At 35.7% G+C, this 17,484-nt stretch overlaps 1 protein-coding gene across 1 annotated transcript in view; it reads right to left on the bottom strand.

Annotated features, from left to right (window-relative positions):
* mIF2 (mitochondrial translation initiation factor 2) overlaps positions 1–17,484 on the bottom strand; it is a 195,012-nt gene that overhangs the window by 101,735 nt on the left and 75,793 nt on the right. The window contains exons 7-8 of the mRNA XM_076188967.1: positions 1,536–1,585; positions 1,042–1,260 (exon numbers count right to left, since the gene is read on the bottom strand). Of these exons, the coding sequence (XP_076045082.1) occupies positions 1,042–1,260; positions 1,536–1,585 (269 nt within the window). The remainder of the gene's footprint in view (positions 1–1,041; positions 1,261–1,535; positions 1,586–17,484) is intronic.

Raw genomic sequence — 17,484 nt, 5'->3', positions numbered from 1 at the left:
AGAATGAGGGAGGAAAGACTGGTAAAGGAGGTATGGGGGGGGGGCAGAGATGTAGAGAGTGAACATAAAGGGGCAACCCAGGATGAGATGGATGGATGGGGTGAGAGGAAGACTGGGAGAGAAGGTAATGTCTGTAGAGGAAAGAAGGGAGAAGACAGGGGTGAGTGGAGAATGGTTGTGTATGGATGATGATGTGATGCATGGAAGGATGTGGGTGGGGTATGGGGGGTGAGAGAGTATGTGTGAATGATATTTTGATGCAGCCTGAAGGGATTTCTTGCCATCTTCTCTTTTTCTGCATGAGGGGACAGAGAGGTGAGGTCACTGATTAAATGAAGCAGCCTTGCTGTGGATGTGCTGTCTTGCTACTTTGCTTCTGACCCAGGGCAGTGGGTGAGATGCAGGGATGACCTGTTTTCCAGGAGGAGCCATGATAAGAGGGAGGGAGAGGGGTGAACGGGAGTGGAGTATGTGGGGATGGAATGGGTGGGAGTGGATTTTATGCCTTCTATCAATGCAATCTATCCCCTTTAGTGACCTGAAAACTGTAATCATGTCATCTCTTTCTCTTCGTTCTTTCAAGGTTGACAGACCCAGTACTTTTAGTCTTTCCTCATATGGTTTATCTGCCTCACTGGACCAGTTTGATTGCTACCCTTTGTATTCTTTCAATTTTGCTTATATCCTTCACTCTATGTGGGGACCATACTACTGATACATATTCCAGTCTTGGATGTATCAGGGTTTCAACGAGTATGTGTGTGTGTATCTAATTGTAGTATACAGGAAAGGAGCAATATTCATTAGGTCCTATCTCTTATTCTCTAATTTTCTAATATACCTAGACTCAAATTCATGTACAGTTCTAACTTAATCTATATCCTGGAATTCCAATTATCATACTTGGATTTGAACTCATGTATTGTTTGAGCTTGGGCTACATTGCTTTCAAAGCTATTCCATATGTGTATGTCTGTGTATGTGAATATGAGTATATATACAATTATAGTCCTTTGGTGAGGCCTTTTCAAAAATACTTACTTTCCCCCTGCCAGGATCAGTCATGGACTCAATCACAGTTCCCTCAACATGTCCTCCTGTATCTCCACGTAGGTCTAACAATTCGGATTGGGTCACCAAAGCTTCCACCAAACTGCTCAAATTGGTTCCTTTCAATGCTGAGATCTCTACTGCTTGCACCTCACCACCTAATTCTTCCAGCTGAATCCCTTCATTGAGCAACATTTGTCTTGTCCTTGGCTGTTTCAGTAAATAAAAGAGTTAACGGATTACTTTGTTGTGGACAAGACAGTGGTTTTTGTTTTCACTTAAATTCATACATTTGCTTTTCTAATATGCAACATCCAAATAGCACTTGAATGAGAGCCACTCTACTCAAACATCCATCAATATGAAGCATGGTATACTGCAATGAGCCACATAAAACTATAATAACAATAAAAATATTTTACACAGGACCAGTACTCTAAACCATAGTAATTATCATTAATACAAAATAGTGGCAACATACTTACAATATCTGCTTCAGGCTTGTCAATTTTGTTGATAGCAACAATGATGGGTACTGAAATAAACAAAAAACTTCTTCAGCATTACAAAAATTAATCTTATCAGAAAGCTTTTCTTAATCCTTTCGTTACAGTAATTAGTCAGGGCAAAATCTGTATAGTATTAGCCAGGATAATATTAGTATACAGCATCCTCACAGCTTAGGATGTTTTTTGCTCTCTTGCTTGTGATATTCTGAATATCAACCAATCCATTGCCCCCTGGCCTTTGTTGCAGAAGACCTGTGGCCTTTAGGCAATCAGCAGCAGCCTCTGAGTGGGAGAAAGTTCCCACTCTTGGTCAGATTTTTTTTTTCATTACTTTTCAAGGCCTTTTCATGACCCATTCTTGCACTTTTTCAGGACCTATGTACAGAAATTCCTGGAGATTTTACATAGCCCAGCACTTCCAAAAAATAACCAGAAAATGTCATTCAAGGGCAGTGGACCTGAAGAACATCTTGTACACTGTTAGAACCACCACAGTTGATGAGCAGTGATTCTCAAACTTTTCCACCAAACAGAACCCTTTCACATCTGCTGGTACTCGGCGGAACCCCCAACAACCCTCTCACCAAATCTAGATGGACCCACCCCCATATAGATGGAACTATATTATTGAATGGAAAAGGAAACATAACCAATCATACAAAGAATTGAGTGAATTGAGGAAGGAAAATGCACTATTAAGGAATTGGAAGAAATGAAAAAGGAACTGGCTAAAGTAAAAAATTATAATGAAAAGATGAAAAATGAATACACAAAAATTAAACTTTGTTGAGGGAAGTTAATGAAAAATATTAATAGAGGCAGGCAAAGCTGGTGAAAATATAAAAAAATCAAACATGATGGAAATCAAAAACCAAATGAAAGACAAAAAAGAAAAAGAAAAAAATACTATTAAATAAAATAGTCAAAGAACAAATGAATGAAAGTACAAAGGACACAGTAATGGAAGTAATGAATGAAAAAAGAGATTGGGTAAGAGACACAATAGACTAATTTTTTTTTCATTGTAATCTATGGTATCAAAGAAAAACATGGTCTAATAAGGTTCCAAATGGAAAAAGAGGAGAAAAATATAGTGACAGAAATACTAAAAGAAATACAGGAGAGCCTAGGACTCGAAAAGGCAATAGAAGAGATCTATAGGATGAGCAAATATTCTGAAAAGAAGAATAGACCTCTCAAAGTAAAACTTAATTCACAGAGAATAGCAGAAGAAATATTAACAAATGTAGGAAAACTAGCAAAAAGTAAAAACTACAAAAATATAGTGATAAAAAAGGAACCAAGTGATGAGGAAAAAGAAAAAGAAAAAACACTTAAAGAGGAAGCTTAGGAAAAGAACGAGAAAAGAACAGAAAAAGAAAGGAAGGAGTTTTTTTGGAGTGATGGACTTGAGACAGAGGAAATGGTACATAAGAGAAGGAAATGTAGGAAAAAGAAAAAAAAGGAAGAAAAGGAACATAGATGGATTGATACCAGGAATGGATGAATTAAATGACTATCTAGAACAAGAAAAACCAGATATAATGGGGATTGTGGAGACAAAATTAAAAGGATCATTACCACCAAATAGTACAGGCCAACGATTATATAATTGTTGGTACAGAAATAGAGAAACAAAGCAGGGTGGAGTGATGTTGCTAACCAAGAAAGGCCTAAATGTGACAATTATCACTGAAGGAGAGAACAATGTGGAATTGATTATGATAAGAGTTGAGGATAGAGATATGAAAAATAGAAAGTATGCAGTGTTTTATGTCCCACCTAAAACTCACGCATGGAATGAAAGTGAACACTCCAAAATGCTGGAAGACACAAGAAAAAACACTAAATGAAATACTAAAGAACGAAGGAAATCTGGTAATTATGGGTGATTTTAACTCGAAAGAAATATGTTGGGAAGAAATTACTGTGAAAGGTGAAGAAGATCACTGGGGAAACATTTTACTAGAAATGACCACTGATTACACATTGATGCAATGGGTCAAGGAAAACACCAGATATAGAAATAACAATGAACCCTCAAGATTGTACTTGATATTCATATCAGAACCCAAAATAATGGATAAAATCGAATACAAGACATCAATTGGAAAAAGTGATCACATACTAATAGAACTAGAATTAAATGAAGAAACAAATATAGAAATTAACGAAAAATGCAGAAAAGGAAGACTAATGTACAACAAAACAGATTTTGAGAAACTTAGAAAATTCTTTAAAGAAGCAAATTGGAAAAAAATTCAATAATGAAGACACAAAGGTGTAAGAGAAATGGACAATTTGGAAGACAATCTATAATGAAGGAGTGGATAAGCATGTACCTAGACAAAAACAGGAAAGGGTATATAGAAAATCCTGGTATAATAAAAAGTGCAGTGAGGCAAAATTGAGAAGAGATAAAGCCTGGAAAAGGTGGGAAAAAAAAGAGAAATGGAAAATATACACCAAACTAAGAAATGAATATGTAAAAATATGTAGAGAAGAAAAGAGAAATTATGAAAAGGACATAATAGATAAATGTAAAGATCAACCCAAATCATCTTATAGATATGTAAATGGCAAGCTAAAAAATAAACAGGAAATACTTAAATTATGTCAAGGTAACAGAGAATATACAGAAGATATAGAAATGGCAAATATTATGAACAAACATTTAAGTCTGTATTCACCAAAGAGGAAAAAAATCTACAAAACAGTGATCAAAGAATTGAAGTAAGATTTCCTCCATTGAAGAAATTAAACATTACTCAGAATGAAATATGGAATCAAATATTAAAACTTGACGTTAACAAGTCACATGGCCCAGACGGAGTTGCAAACTGGATACTGAAGGAATGTATAGATGAACTAACAGGAAAAATATACAAAATAATTGAATGCTTACCAGGAGACTGGAAAAATGCCAATATATAAAGGGGGAAATAAGGAAGACCAAACAAATTATAGGCCAGTGTCCCTAATGAGTATAATAGTTAAAATTTGTGAGAGAATCATAAAAGATAGATGGACAAATTATCTGGAGGAGAATAATATACTGAACCCGAGGCAATTTGGATTCAGACAAGGAAGATCATGTACCACTAATTTAATCTGTTTCTATTAAAGATTGATAGATATATTGCAAGAAAGGGATGGCTGGGCAGTCTGTGCCTTCCTGGACTTACAAAAGGCATTTGATAAGGTACCACACAGAAAATTACTATATAAACTGGAAACAATAGGAGGCATACACAGAAAACTAATGAATTGGATGGAGGACTTCCTACATGGAAGAAAAATGAGAGTGGTGCTCAGAGACAAATATTCAAAATGGGAAGAAATGAGTAGTGGTGTCCCACAGGGGTCAGTACTAGCTCCAATAATGTTTGCTATACAGTAATCCCTCTCGCATCTGGTTCGCCATTATTCGGAACTCGCCACTATCTGGATGCCCTGTAACTACCGGAGTTCCTTCGAGTATCCGTATAGTGACCGGGACCTGGTGAACATATCTGGAGTGATTCAAACAGCCCGCGTGTCCCACCCCACTTCCTCCCCCATCCCAGGTGAAGCGGCCACAGAAGAGGACGTGCAAGACTGGCTAGAGTGTGATGAAGCAGACCCTGGGATGCACTTGCAAACCGAAGAAGAAATTGCTGAAGAGGTGATGCACCCGTACGAGCCTCACTCTGATAGTGATAATGATAATGATGAGGTTGTTGTTGAGGCAAGGCCTAAGTTTTCTGAGGCCAGGAGAAGCCTTGAAGTGCTCCTGGATTTTATTGAATATCCTGCTGCTGACGAAGAAATGCGCAGCTACACCTCATCATTACGGATGAACACAGCAAGTGGCCGACGAGGCAGACCAAGCTGGACACCTTCAGGGTAACAACATCATCATCTTGTGAGGACGCACCATGCCCAGGGCCATTGATTTGTCATCACCACCACCACCACCACCACCACCAAAATCAACTCGTGAGGACTCACCACACCCAGGGCCATTGACTCATCACGAGTCGTCATCACCACCACCATCAACTCGTGACAACTCACCAACACCACCAACTCGCTCTCCTCCAGCAACACCTTAGTCAACTCCATCACCACCACTGCCCACACCATAATGTAATCATGTACTGTTGTACTCTACAGTATGTACTGTGTGGTTTTTTTTTATAAACACATTAATGTACACGTGTGTTTATAAATTTATTTAGAATAAAATAACAGTGTATTGGACACAATAATTTTTTTTTTTTTTTTTTAACCCTCATTTTCTTTTATAATAATGGCTCAAAAAAAAAAAAAAAAAAAAAAATCCGTGTATCCAGAAACTCCGCATATCCGTCAACGGCTGTGGCTCAATTGATCCGGATATGGGAGGGATTACTGTATATGTAAATGACATGGATGAAGGCATTGAAAGTTACATGAACTGCTTTGCGGATGACACAAAATTATTAAACAGAATAAACTCCAAATTAGACTGTGACTCATTGCGGAGGGATCTGAACAAAGTCTCAGCGGAGCAAAAGATGGGAGGTAGAATTCAATATCAAGAAGTGCAGTATAATTGAATCTAGAAACAGCAAGAAGAGAATATCAGGACAGTATAAAATTGATGGAAAAGAAGTAAAGAAAGTAAATTCTGAAAGGGACCTAGGAGTAATCATCACCAAAGACATGTCGCCAGATAAACATATAAATAAAATAGTCAGAGAAACATACAATTTGTTGAGATCAATAAAGGTGGCCTTTAAATACCTGTATAAGGAAATGATTAAGAAAATATTACAAACACTGATAAGGCCAAAACTGGAATATGCAGCGCTGATATGGTCACTCAGTACAAAAAAGAATATAAGAAAATTAGAAAGAATACAAAGAGCAATGACAAAGATGGCCCCAACACTTTCAAACCTGACATATGAACAAAGACTGACCGAACTGGAATTGCCAACCCTGGAACAAAGAAGAGAACAAGGGGACCTACTAACCATCTACAGAATTATGAAAGGAAAAGAATGCCTTGACAGAGAGAACTTATTAAAGTGGGACAAAGGAAAAACAAGACGACATGCAATGGAACTCAAAAAGGATAACTACAGAAGAGACCTGAAAAAGATCAGCTTCCCACACAGAGTGATAGATATATGGAACAAATTGGATGAAGAAATAGTGTGTGCAAACACAATACAGTACAAGAATTTAAGAACAAACTTGATCTTGCGAGATACAAAAACGGGTCACCATGAGCATAGCTCCCCTTCCCGAATAATACAACTAGGTAAATACACACAATTACCAAAGAGAAAAGGAAGAGAAAGAAATTGCTAAAGAGATACTAAAAGCGGTTCAAATCAAAGGACAGAATCTAGATAAAGAAATCGATAATGTACATAGGATGGGTACATACTCAAAAGAAAAAAAACACAGACTAATGAAAATCAAACTAAGAACGCAAATGATAGCAGAAGAAATACTATCAAAAGGGGCAAAACTAGCAAAGAGTGAAAAATACAAAAATGTGTGGATAGAAAAGGAAATGAATGAAGAGGAATTAGAGAAAGATAGGGCAATGAGAAGTGAAGCCATGGAAAAAAAAAGAGAAAAGAATGGAGACGAAAAAAAAAAATTAGTTTTTTGAAGAGTGCTGGATTTGAGACTGAGAAAATGGTATATAAAAAAATAGAAACTTAAACCAAAGAAGAGAAAAGAAAAAAATTAAAAGTGGCATGTACAAATATGGATGGTATGATTTCAGGATTAAATGAAATGAATGACTATTTGTCAATAGAGAAACCTGACATAATGGGAATTGTGGAGACAAAACTGAAAGGTCCTATACAATCAAGTATGGTGGGACAAGGTTTATACAACCTTTGGTCGAAAAATAGGATGGACAAACAGGGGGGAGGAGTCATGCTATTGACTAGAAAGGACCTAAATGTAATAAAGGCAACAGAGGGAAAAGACAATGTGGAATTAATCACAGTTAAAGTAAAAAATAGCAGTATGAAAGCAGAAGGTTTATAGTTGTATATGTGCCACCAAAAATTAAGACTTGGACTGACAGTAAATACTCAAAATTATTAAAAGACACAAAGAATGAATTAACCAAGATACTGAAATATGTAGAAAATATAGCAATTATGGGTGAACTTAATGCAAAGGAAATAAATTGGGAAGAACTGACAATGGGAGGTGGAGAGGAACTCCGAGGCAATATCCTACTGGATATGGCCATCAATTACACATTGACTCAATGGGTTAAAGAAAATACTAGATTTAGACAAAACGAAGAACCATCGAGACTAGATTTGATATTCACTTCTGAGCCTGAAAGTGAGGAAGAAATAAACTATAAAACACCATTTGGTAAGAGTGACCACATACGAGATCGAACTTAAGGAACAAAATGTTGTAAGAAGGAACGAGAAACATAGAGAAGGAAGATTAATGTACAACAAAACTGATTTTGCAAAACTTAGAAAAAAATAAACACCTGTTGGGAAAAAATTGCAAATGATGAAACAAAGATTGAAGAGAAATGGAACATTTTCAAAGACATATATAAGGAGGGAACAGACAAACATGTACCTAAACAGAGACAGAAAAGGGTGTACATAAAGTGCTGGTATAATAAAAATTGTAGCGATGCTAAAGATATAAGAGACAAAGCTTGGAAAAGATGGAAAAGACAAAAAAAGAGAATAAATGGCAAACATACATTAAACTGAGAAATGAATAACATAGACATACAAAGAGAGTAAAAAAGAAACTATGAGAAAGATATAATAGCAAAATGCAAAGATCAACCTAAATTATTTTACAGATATGTAAATGGCAAACTAAAAGACAAACACGAAATAGTGAAAGTGTGTGAAGGAAATAAAGAATACACAGAAGATGGATGTAGAAATGGCTGATGTAATGACCAGACACTTTAAGTCTTTATTTACAGTTGATAGCTCAGAATTGTGGGATGATAGTCACCAAGAAGGATCCCCTAAAATGAAAGAAATAATGATGACACAGAAAGAAACGAGGGACCAAATAAAGAAACTCGATGTCAGAAAGTCACATGGGCCAGACGGAATAGCGAACTGGATATTAAAAGAATGCATAGATGAACTCACAGATAAAATACACAAGATTGACTTCTCACTCAAAGATGGAAAAGTACCACAAGACTGGAAAAATGCTAATATTGTACCAATATATAAGGGAGGAAATAAAGAAAATCCAACAAATCATAGACCAGTATCCCTTACAAGCACAATTGCAAAAATATGCAAAAGATTGGTAAAAAATAAATGGACTAAACACTTGGAAGAGAACAAAATATTAAACCCCAATCAATTTGGATTTAGAAATGGAAGATCATGTACTACAAACTTAATATGGTTTTACTCAAGATTGGTAGACATAATACAAGAAAGAGATGTCTGGGCAGACTTTGCCTTCCTGGACCTACAAAAGGCTTTTGACAAAGTACCACACAAAAAAACTACTAAGAAAAAATTTAAACAATATGTGGAATACAAGGAAAATTATTAGAATGTATGAAAGACTTCTTGGAAGGAAGAAAAATGAGAGTGATACTTAGAGAAAAGAACTCAAAATGGGTAAACATGATAAGTGGAGTCCCCCAAGGCTCAGTGTTGGCTCCAATAATGTTTGCTATTTAAATAAATGACATGGATGAAGGAATTGAATGCTATATAAACTTCTTTGCAGATGATGCGAAACTATTGAAGAGAGTAACAAAGAAGATTGCAAGTCTTAAGGAAGACCTGGACAAAGTCTGGAATTGGAGTAAAAAGAACAAAGTGAATTTCAACATTAAAAAATGTAGTATAATGAAATTTGGAAAAAGCAAAAATAGAATATCCAGTCAATACAAAAATTGGAATAAAGGAAGTTACAAAAATAAGCTCAGAAAGAGACCTAGGAGTCATCATTTCAAATGACATGACACCAGACAAACATGTAAACAAAATAGTTGGAGAAACCTACAACTTAATAAGATAAATGAAAGTGGCCTTTGACTACATGGATGAGGATATGGTGAAGAGAATACTAGTTACACTGATAAGACCAAAATTAGAGTATGCAGCGTCACTATGGACACCCAGTACAATAAAAAACATAAAGAAACTAGAAAGAATTCAAAGAGCATTAACAAAGATGGCACCAACACTTAGCAAGTTGACATACGAAAAAAGATTGGACAAACTAAACTTATTAACTCTGGAACAAAGAAGAGAAAGAGGCAATTTGATAACCATCTATAGAATTATGAAAGGGATGGAGATCCTTGATAGGGATGATCTACTTAAATGGGACAGAAGAACTACAAGGGGACACAAGAAGAAACTTAAGAAGGACAATTACAGAAGAGATCTGAAAAAGAACAGCTTTCCACACAGTGATAGATACATGGAATAAATTGAAAGAGAAAACAGTGAGTGCTAAACTATACATGACTTTAAGAAAGAACTGGATGTGGAAAGACACAACTGTGGGTCTCTACGAGCATAGCTCTTCTCCTGCAAAATACAACTAGGTAAATACACACACACACACACACACTTAATATTAACTTCTGAACCAGATATTGTGAACAAAATGGAGTATAAAACACCAATTGGAAAGAGTGACCATACTAATAGAGTTTGAATCAAAAGAACAGACCAATGCAGACAGGAATGACAAACAGTGAAGGAAGATTAATGTACAACAAAACGGATTTTGTTACACTAAGAAAAATTTTCCAAAACACAAATTGGGATAAATTCTCTAAAGAGGAAACAAAGATAGAAGAAAAAAGGACCATATTCAAAGAAAAGTACAAGGAAGGAATTAACAAATATGTACAGTAAGTCCTCGTTATACAGTACATATGTGTTCCTGAAAACCTTACCACAAATTGAAATTACCGTATACCGAACCCATTATAACATGTAATACTAGGATATGGCAGACATACCTTCTCCCTGTTCTTTCCTCTTCAAAAAATGACCGGATACTGTATCTGTGAATTTTTCTTACCGTAAATAGAATCGAGGGTAGTAATTACCAAATACCGTAACTGTGAATTTACTGGATCAAGAATTACCATATAAGGAGGACTCACTCTACCAAAAAAGAAAGAAATAGATTTACATAAAGTGTTGGTTTAACAAATGGTGTAGTGAGGCTAGAGACTGGAGAGACAAAGCCTGGAAAAAATGGAAGACAAAAAAACATCCAAATGGCAAACATATGTAAAACTTAGGAACAAATATGTGAATATATGCAGGAAAGAAAAAAGATATTATGAAAAAGATATTATAGACAAATGTAAGGACCAACCTAAACTCTTTTACAGATATATAAATGAAAAACTAAAGATTAACATGAAATAGTGAAATTGCGGGAAGGAGATAAAGAATATATAGATGACACAGAGATAGCAGAAGTTATGATCAGACATTTTAGATCTGTTTTTACAACTGAGAGCTCACAATCTTGGGAAGATGGACAACAAGAAAGATCACCCACGATGAAAGAAATAAAGGTAACACAAAAAGAAATAAGAGACCAGATAAAAAAAAACTAGATATCAGGAAATCGCATGGACCAGATGGAATCGCAAATTGGATACTGAAAGAGTGTATAGATGAACTGACAGATAAACTATACTAGATAACTGATTCTCACTCAAAAAGGGAAAGGTGTTGCAAGATTGAAAAGATGCAAACATAGTACCAATATATAAAGGAGGAAATAGGAAAGATCCTATAAACTTCAGACCGGTATCCCTTAAAAGCACAGTAGCAAAAATATGCGAAAAGGTCATCAGAAAAAAATGGACCAAACACTTGGAAGAAAATAAAATAATAAACCCCAAACAATTTGGAAGTGAAAGATCATGCACCACAAACCTAATCTGCTTTTACTCGAGATTAACCCCTTCCATACGGTGCCGCACACGTAGGCGTCATGGACTTAGATCTCGCTGGCAGCAGCCAATGCCAGCCGTACGACGTGTCGTAATTATACTCGCATCATAAAATATAGTCACCGCTTATATCGATCGTTCTCTCTTCACCCGTGAATTTTGATAACCATAGAAAATGCGATTACAAAAGAATTAGAAAGAATGTCATTATGGAGGGGCGACTACAATAAATATAATCAAGACGCCGATATGGCAGCCTCGCGAATACACTCGCTCCCCATGACGCCTACGTGTGCGGCACCGTATGGAAGGGGTTAATTGAGGTAATACAAGAAAGAGATAGCTGGGTAGATTGTGTCTTTTTGGATTTGCAGAAGGCATTCGACAAAGTACCACATAAAAAATTAATAAGAAAAATTGAAATGATAGGAGGAATACAAGGTAAACTGCTGGAATGGATGAAGGATTTCTTAACTGGAAGAAAAATGAGAGTGGTACTTAGAGACAAAATTTTGAACTGGGAAGATGTGAAAAGTGGCATCCCACAAGGCTCTGTACTGGCTCCTTTAATGTTTGCCATATATATATAAATGATATGGATGAGGGAGTAAACTGTTATATGAACTTCTTTGCTGACGATGCCAAATTACTCGAGAGTAAGAGGAGAAGATTGTATATTGCTACAAGAAGACCTAGACAAAATATGGGAATGGAGTTGGAAAAGGGAGATGAATTTCAACATAAAAAAAGTAGCATAATGGAATTTGGAAACAGTAAAAATAGAGTATCAGGACAATATAAAATTGGAAAAGTTGATTCAGAAAGGGAACTGGGAGTAATCATCTCAAGTGACTTGACACCTGATAAACATGTCAATAAATTATTTGGAGAGACTCATAACTTATTGAGATCAATGAATGTGGTCTTTGACTACATAGATGGGATGATTAAAAAATAGTTGTTACACTGATAAGACCTAAACTAGAATATGCTGCAACATTATGGGCACCTAGCACAAAGAAGAACATAAGAAAGTTAGAAAGAATACAAAGAGCAGCGACAAAGATGGCGCCTACACTGACAAACCTGACATATGAACAAAGATTGCAAAAGTTACATCTGTCATCACTGGAAAGGGATGGAAATTCTCGACAGAGACGACTTATTAAAGTGGAACAGAAGAGAAACAAGAGGACATGAAAAGAAACTAAAGAAAGACAGCTACAGAAGAGACCTGAAAAAGAATAGCTTCCCATATAGAGTGATTGATGTCTAGAACAAACTGAATGGAAAAACAGTGAATGCCAAAACTATACACGATTTTAAGAGTAAACTGGATGTGGAGAGGTACGAAAACAGGTCACTACGAGCATAGCTCTCGTCCCGTAAAATACTAGGTAAATACACACACACAATGGTTGAAGTGACAGCAAAGTTTGGAACTCCAGGAAAACTTCAAATTTTGTTGATCTAAATGACAAGAGAGTACCTTTGTTGTATTAGTAGGGAAGGGGAACGCTTGTGGTGTAGTGGGAAGGTGAAGAGAAAGGAGAAAGGGAAGGGATTACTGAGGAAAATGGAAGGAAATGAGGAAGGAGACAAACGGGCTCCCCCAGATGGCAGAAGGAATGTCAACAAAAGGGCTGCAGATGACGCAGGTGAAGTAAAAAATATCAGTAAAGGCACTAAAATTAGAAATATAGATAAGAACAACAATAGAAAGTGGAAATAATAATTTCCATGGATTTAATCTAGAGGAAAAACTAGAGGAAAAACTAGAGAAAATGAATGAACACTGGGAGGTTAGGTTCAGCCAACTTACAAGGATTATGTAAATAGTTGATAAATTGGAAGAACTAAAGAAGGAGAACTAAAACCCAAATAAAGAAATAGAAGAATTAAAAAGACAGATAAAAGAAGTAAAAGATGAAATAGAAGAATTAAAAAGATAAAAGAAGTAAAATATGAGAATGAGGAATTAAAGAATAATAATAGAATAAAGAGTCCATAGCAAAAGAGGTACAGGATTGGAGAAAAGTCCAAGAGAAAAACAAAATTTAATTTAAAGATATAATGACACAACAGATGAAAGAACAAACTAAGAACACAGTTATTAAAGTGATGAGAGAAGGAGAATATACTAAGAGACTAAGCGGACAAAAATTAATGTATAATTATATTAGGGATGGAAGAGAAGCATAATCCGAATAGGACTACAAGAGTAAAAGAGAAGGAAAAGGTAAACAAGATATTAGAAGTAGTTCAAGAGGATGAACAAGAAACAGGGAAAGAAATTGAAGAAATATATTGAATAGGGAAATACAATACAGATAAGACCAGACCAATTAAGGTTAAATTCAGGTCACACACGACAGCAGAGAATATCTTAGCAAAAACAGGGAAACTAGAAAAAAGTGATCAGTATAATCAGGTATGGATATAAAGAGAAATGAATAAAGAGTAAAGAGAGGATGAGAAAACAAAAAGACTAGAAGCTAAGGAAAAAAAACGAGAAAAGAACAGAGTCAGAGAGAAATTCTATTGGAGAGTAGTGGATATGAAAGTGAGGAAATGGTTCATAGCAGAGAAAAATGCAAGGGAAACTGAAAACATGATGGAACTAGCAGAAAATTAAAAGTGTCTTACACAAATATAGATGGATTAATAACAGGCTTGAACGAACTCGATGATTACCTGAAGGAAAAAGAACCGGACATAATGGGAATTGTAGAGACAAAATTGAAAGGTCCACTACCACCCAACAGTTTAGGACATGGTGCATATAATTATTGGATTAGAAACAGAGAGGTAAAACAAGGGGGTGGAGTTATCTTCCTGACTAAGGATATAAATGTGAGGAATGTCACATATGGAATGAATAGAGATGATTATGATGGAAGTGGAAGACAGGGATAAGAAGAGCAAGAAGTTGTGGTAAATTATGTGCCTCCTAAAACCGCTTCATGGGAAGAGAGAGAACATAAAAATATGTTAAAAGACACAAGGATAACACTAAATAAGATAATGGAAGATGGAGGAAGAATAGTTATAATGGGTGACTTTAATTGTAAAGAAATCTGCAGGGAAGAAATGACAGTGAAGGGTGGAGACGACCTATGGGGAAATGTACTACTTGATACGATTATAGAACATACAACGATGCAATGGATACAAGAGACTACTAGGTATAGAAATGAGGAAGAACCAGAGACTAGACCTAATAATCACATCAGAACCCAAAATAGTGGACACGATTGAATATAAGACACCAATAAGTAAAAGTGACCACATATTGGTTGAACTGGAACTAAATGAGGAAAAATACATGGAAAAAATTGAACAATATAATATTGAAAGGGAAGATTGATGTATGGAAAAACAAATTTGGATAAAATAAGAGAATTCTTTCAAAAAGCAGATTGGGAAAGGATACAGAAGGAAGAAACAACAGTAGAAGAAAAATGGAATATTTTGACAAAAATTTATAAAGGAGTGGAAAAGTATGTTCCAAGACAAAAACAGGAAAAAGGGTATGTTAAGTGTTGGTACAACAGATGATGTAGGGAGTTAAAAGACAAAAGGAATAAAGCTTGGATAAAATTAAAAAAAGAGAAAAGACCTGAAAATGGAAAATATATACAGGTAAACGTCGACTTACGATGGCATTAGGTTTCGATAGAGCCATCGTAAGACGATTTCATCGTAAGTCGATCCCCAATTTGTGTATCACTCTGTTCCGTGGTCACTGTACCTAGCCTACCTGTATATTAACCACCAGAGATACTGAATATAGCCTATTAAACATGTACAGTAGTTTATTTAATCATTTTTATCCTTTTTACCATATTCAAACACTATAATATGTATTTTCAGTACGGAACTTAAATCTCGCGGGCAGCAGCCAATGCCAGCCGTACGACGTGACGTAATAATACTCGCATCATAAAATATAGTCACCGCTTATATCGATCGTTCTCTCTTTCACCCGCGAATTTTGAAAACCACAGAGAATGGGATTCAGGGCACATTTGAGAGAATGTAAAAACACAGGGGCGACTACAATAAATATAATCAAGACGCCGATATGGCAGCGTCGCGAATCCACTTGCTCCTCATGACGCCTACGTGTGCGGCACCGTATGTAAGGGGTTAAATATATCATATCGTCGTCGTCGTCATCGTAAAGTCGAACAATCGTAAGTCGCGGCCATCGTAAGTCGACGTTTACCTGTACTAGTTATAAAAATGAACATGTACAAGTGTGCAGAGAAGAAAAGAGAAAGTCTGAAAAAGATGTCATAGAAAAATGTAAAGATCAACCAAAACTATTTCACAGATTTGTAAACAACAAACTGAAAAACAAACAAGAATTAGAGAAACTACGACAAGGAGGAGTTGAATACACAGAAGAAATAGAAATGGCAGAAATTATGAACAAACATTTTAAATCGGTGTTTACGAGGGAGACCATAAAACATAGAGATATTGAGTGGGAGGAGAAAGTCCCCCCTATGAAAGAGATAGAAGTATCAAGGAATGAAATAATGAATCACTTGAGTAATCTCAATGTCAGAAAATCGCATGGACCAGATGAAATGACAAACTGGATCTTGAGAGAATGCAGGAATGAACTAACAGACAAAATACATACTCTAATAAGCAGTTCATTGAAAGAAGGAAAAGTTCCAGAAGATTGGAAAAGAGCAAATATAGTACCAATATATAAAGGGGGAAACAAGGAAGACCCTACTAACTATAGACCAGTCTCTCTTACAAGTACAATAGCTAAAATTTGTGAAAATAGGGTAAGGCATATGGGAAAAAACAATGTACTAAAGCCAAGGCAATTTGGATATAGACAAGGACAATCATGCGTCAAAAAGTTAATGTGTTTCTATTCAAGGATAATAGATGTAATACAAGAGATGGATGGGCTGATTGTGCATTTCTAGACCTGAAAAAAGCTTTTGATAAAGTGCCACATAAGAAATTGCTAAAGAAACTAGAAACTGCAGGAGGAATACATGGGAAACTGCTGAAGTGGATGGAAGACTTCTTGCATGAAAGAAAAATGAGAGTGGTGATAAGAGACAAACATTCTAATTGGGATGAAGTGATTAGTGGAGTTTCACAAGGAACGGTTCTGGCCCCAATAATGTTTGCTATATATATTAATGATATAGATAAAGGAATTGAAAGTTATATGAGCTCCTTTGCAGACGATGCATAATTGTTAAAAAAAAGTGAACACTGTAGAAGATTGTGAATCGCTGCAGAGTGATCTCAATAAAGTATGGGAATGGAGTAGAAAGTGGGAGATGGAATTCAATATTAAGAAGTGTAGTATAATGGAATTTGGAAAAAGCAAAAAAAGAATGGTGGGATCATATAAATTGGGAGAGAAAGAAATTAAAAAAGTAGAAAATGAGAAGGACCTGGGAGTCATTATTATGAATAATATGTCCCCTGAGAAACATATAAACAAAAACTTTTTGAGAAACTTATAATTCAATAAGAACAATCAAAGTGGCATTTACATACCTGGAAGAAGAAATGGTGAAGAAAATACTAGTCACTTTGATAAGACCAAGATTGGAGTATGCAGCAACGACATGGTCACCAAGTACAAAAAAATGTATAACAAACTTGAAAGAATACAAAGTGCAATTACAAAATTGGCACCAACACTCTCAGAACTATCATATGAAGAGAGACTAGCAAAACTTGAGCTACAGACATTAGAGCAAAGAAGAGAGAGAAGAGACTTGATAACTATTTATAGAATCATGAAAGGCATAGACTGATAGAGAGGATCTAATAAAATGGGATAGTAGATACAAGAGGACACGGAGAGAAAATCAAGAAAGATAGTTATAGAAGAGACCTGAAAAAGAACAGCTTTCCCCACAGGATAATAGACGTTTGGAACAAGTTAGATGAAAGTGTGGTGTGTGCAAAAATGATACACGAATTTAA

Source organism: Oratosquilla oratoria, chromosome 8, assembly GCF_046742065.1.
Source record: "Oratosquilla oratoria isolate Oo_2021 chromosome 8, ASM4674206v1, whole genome shotgun sequence".
Classification (NCBI taxonomy): Eukaryota; Metazoa; Arthropoda; class Malacostraca; order Stomatopoda; family Squillidae; genus Oratosquilla; species Oratosquilla oratoria.
This window is presented reverse-complemented; position numbering and strand designations above follow the sequence as displayed.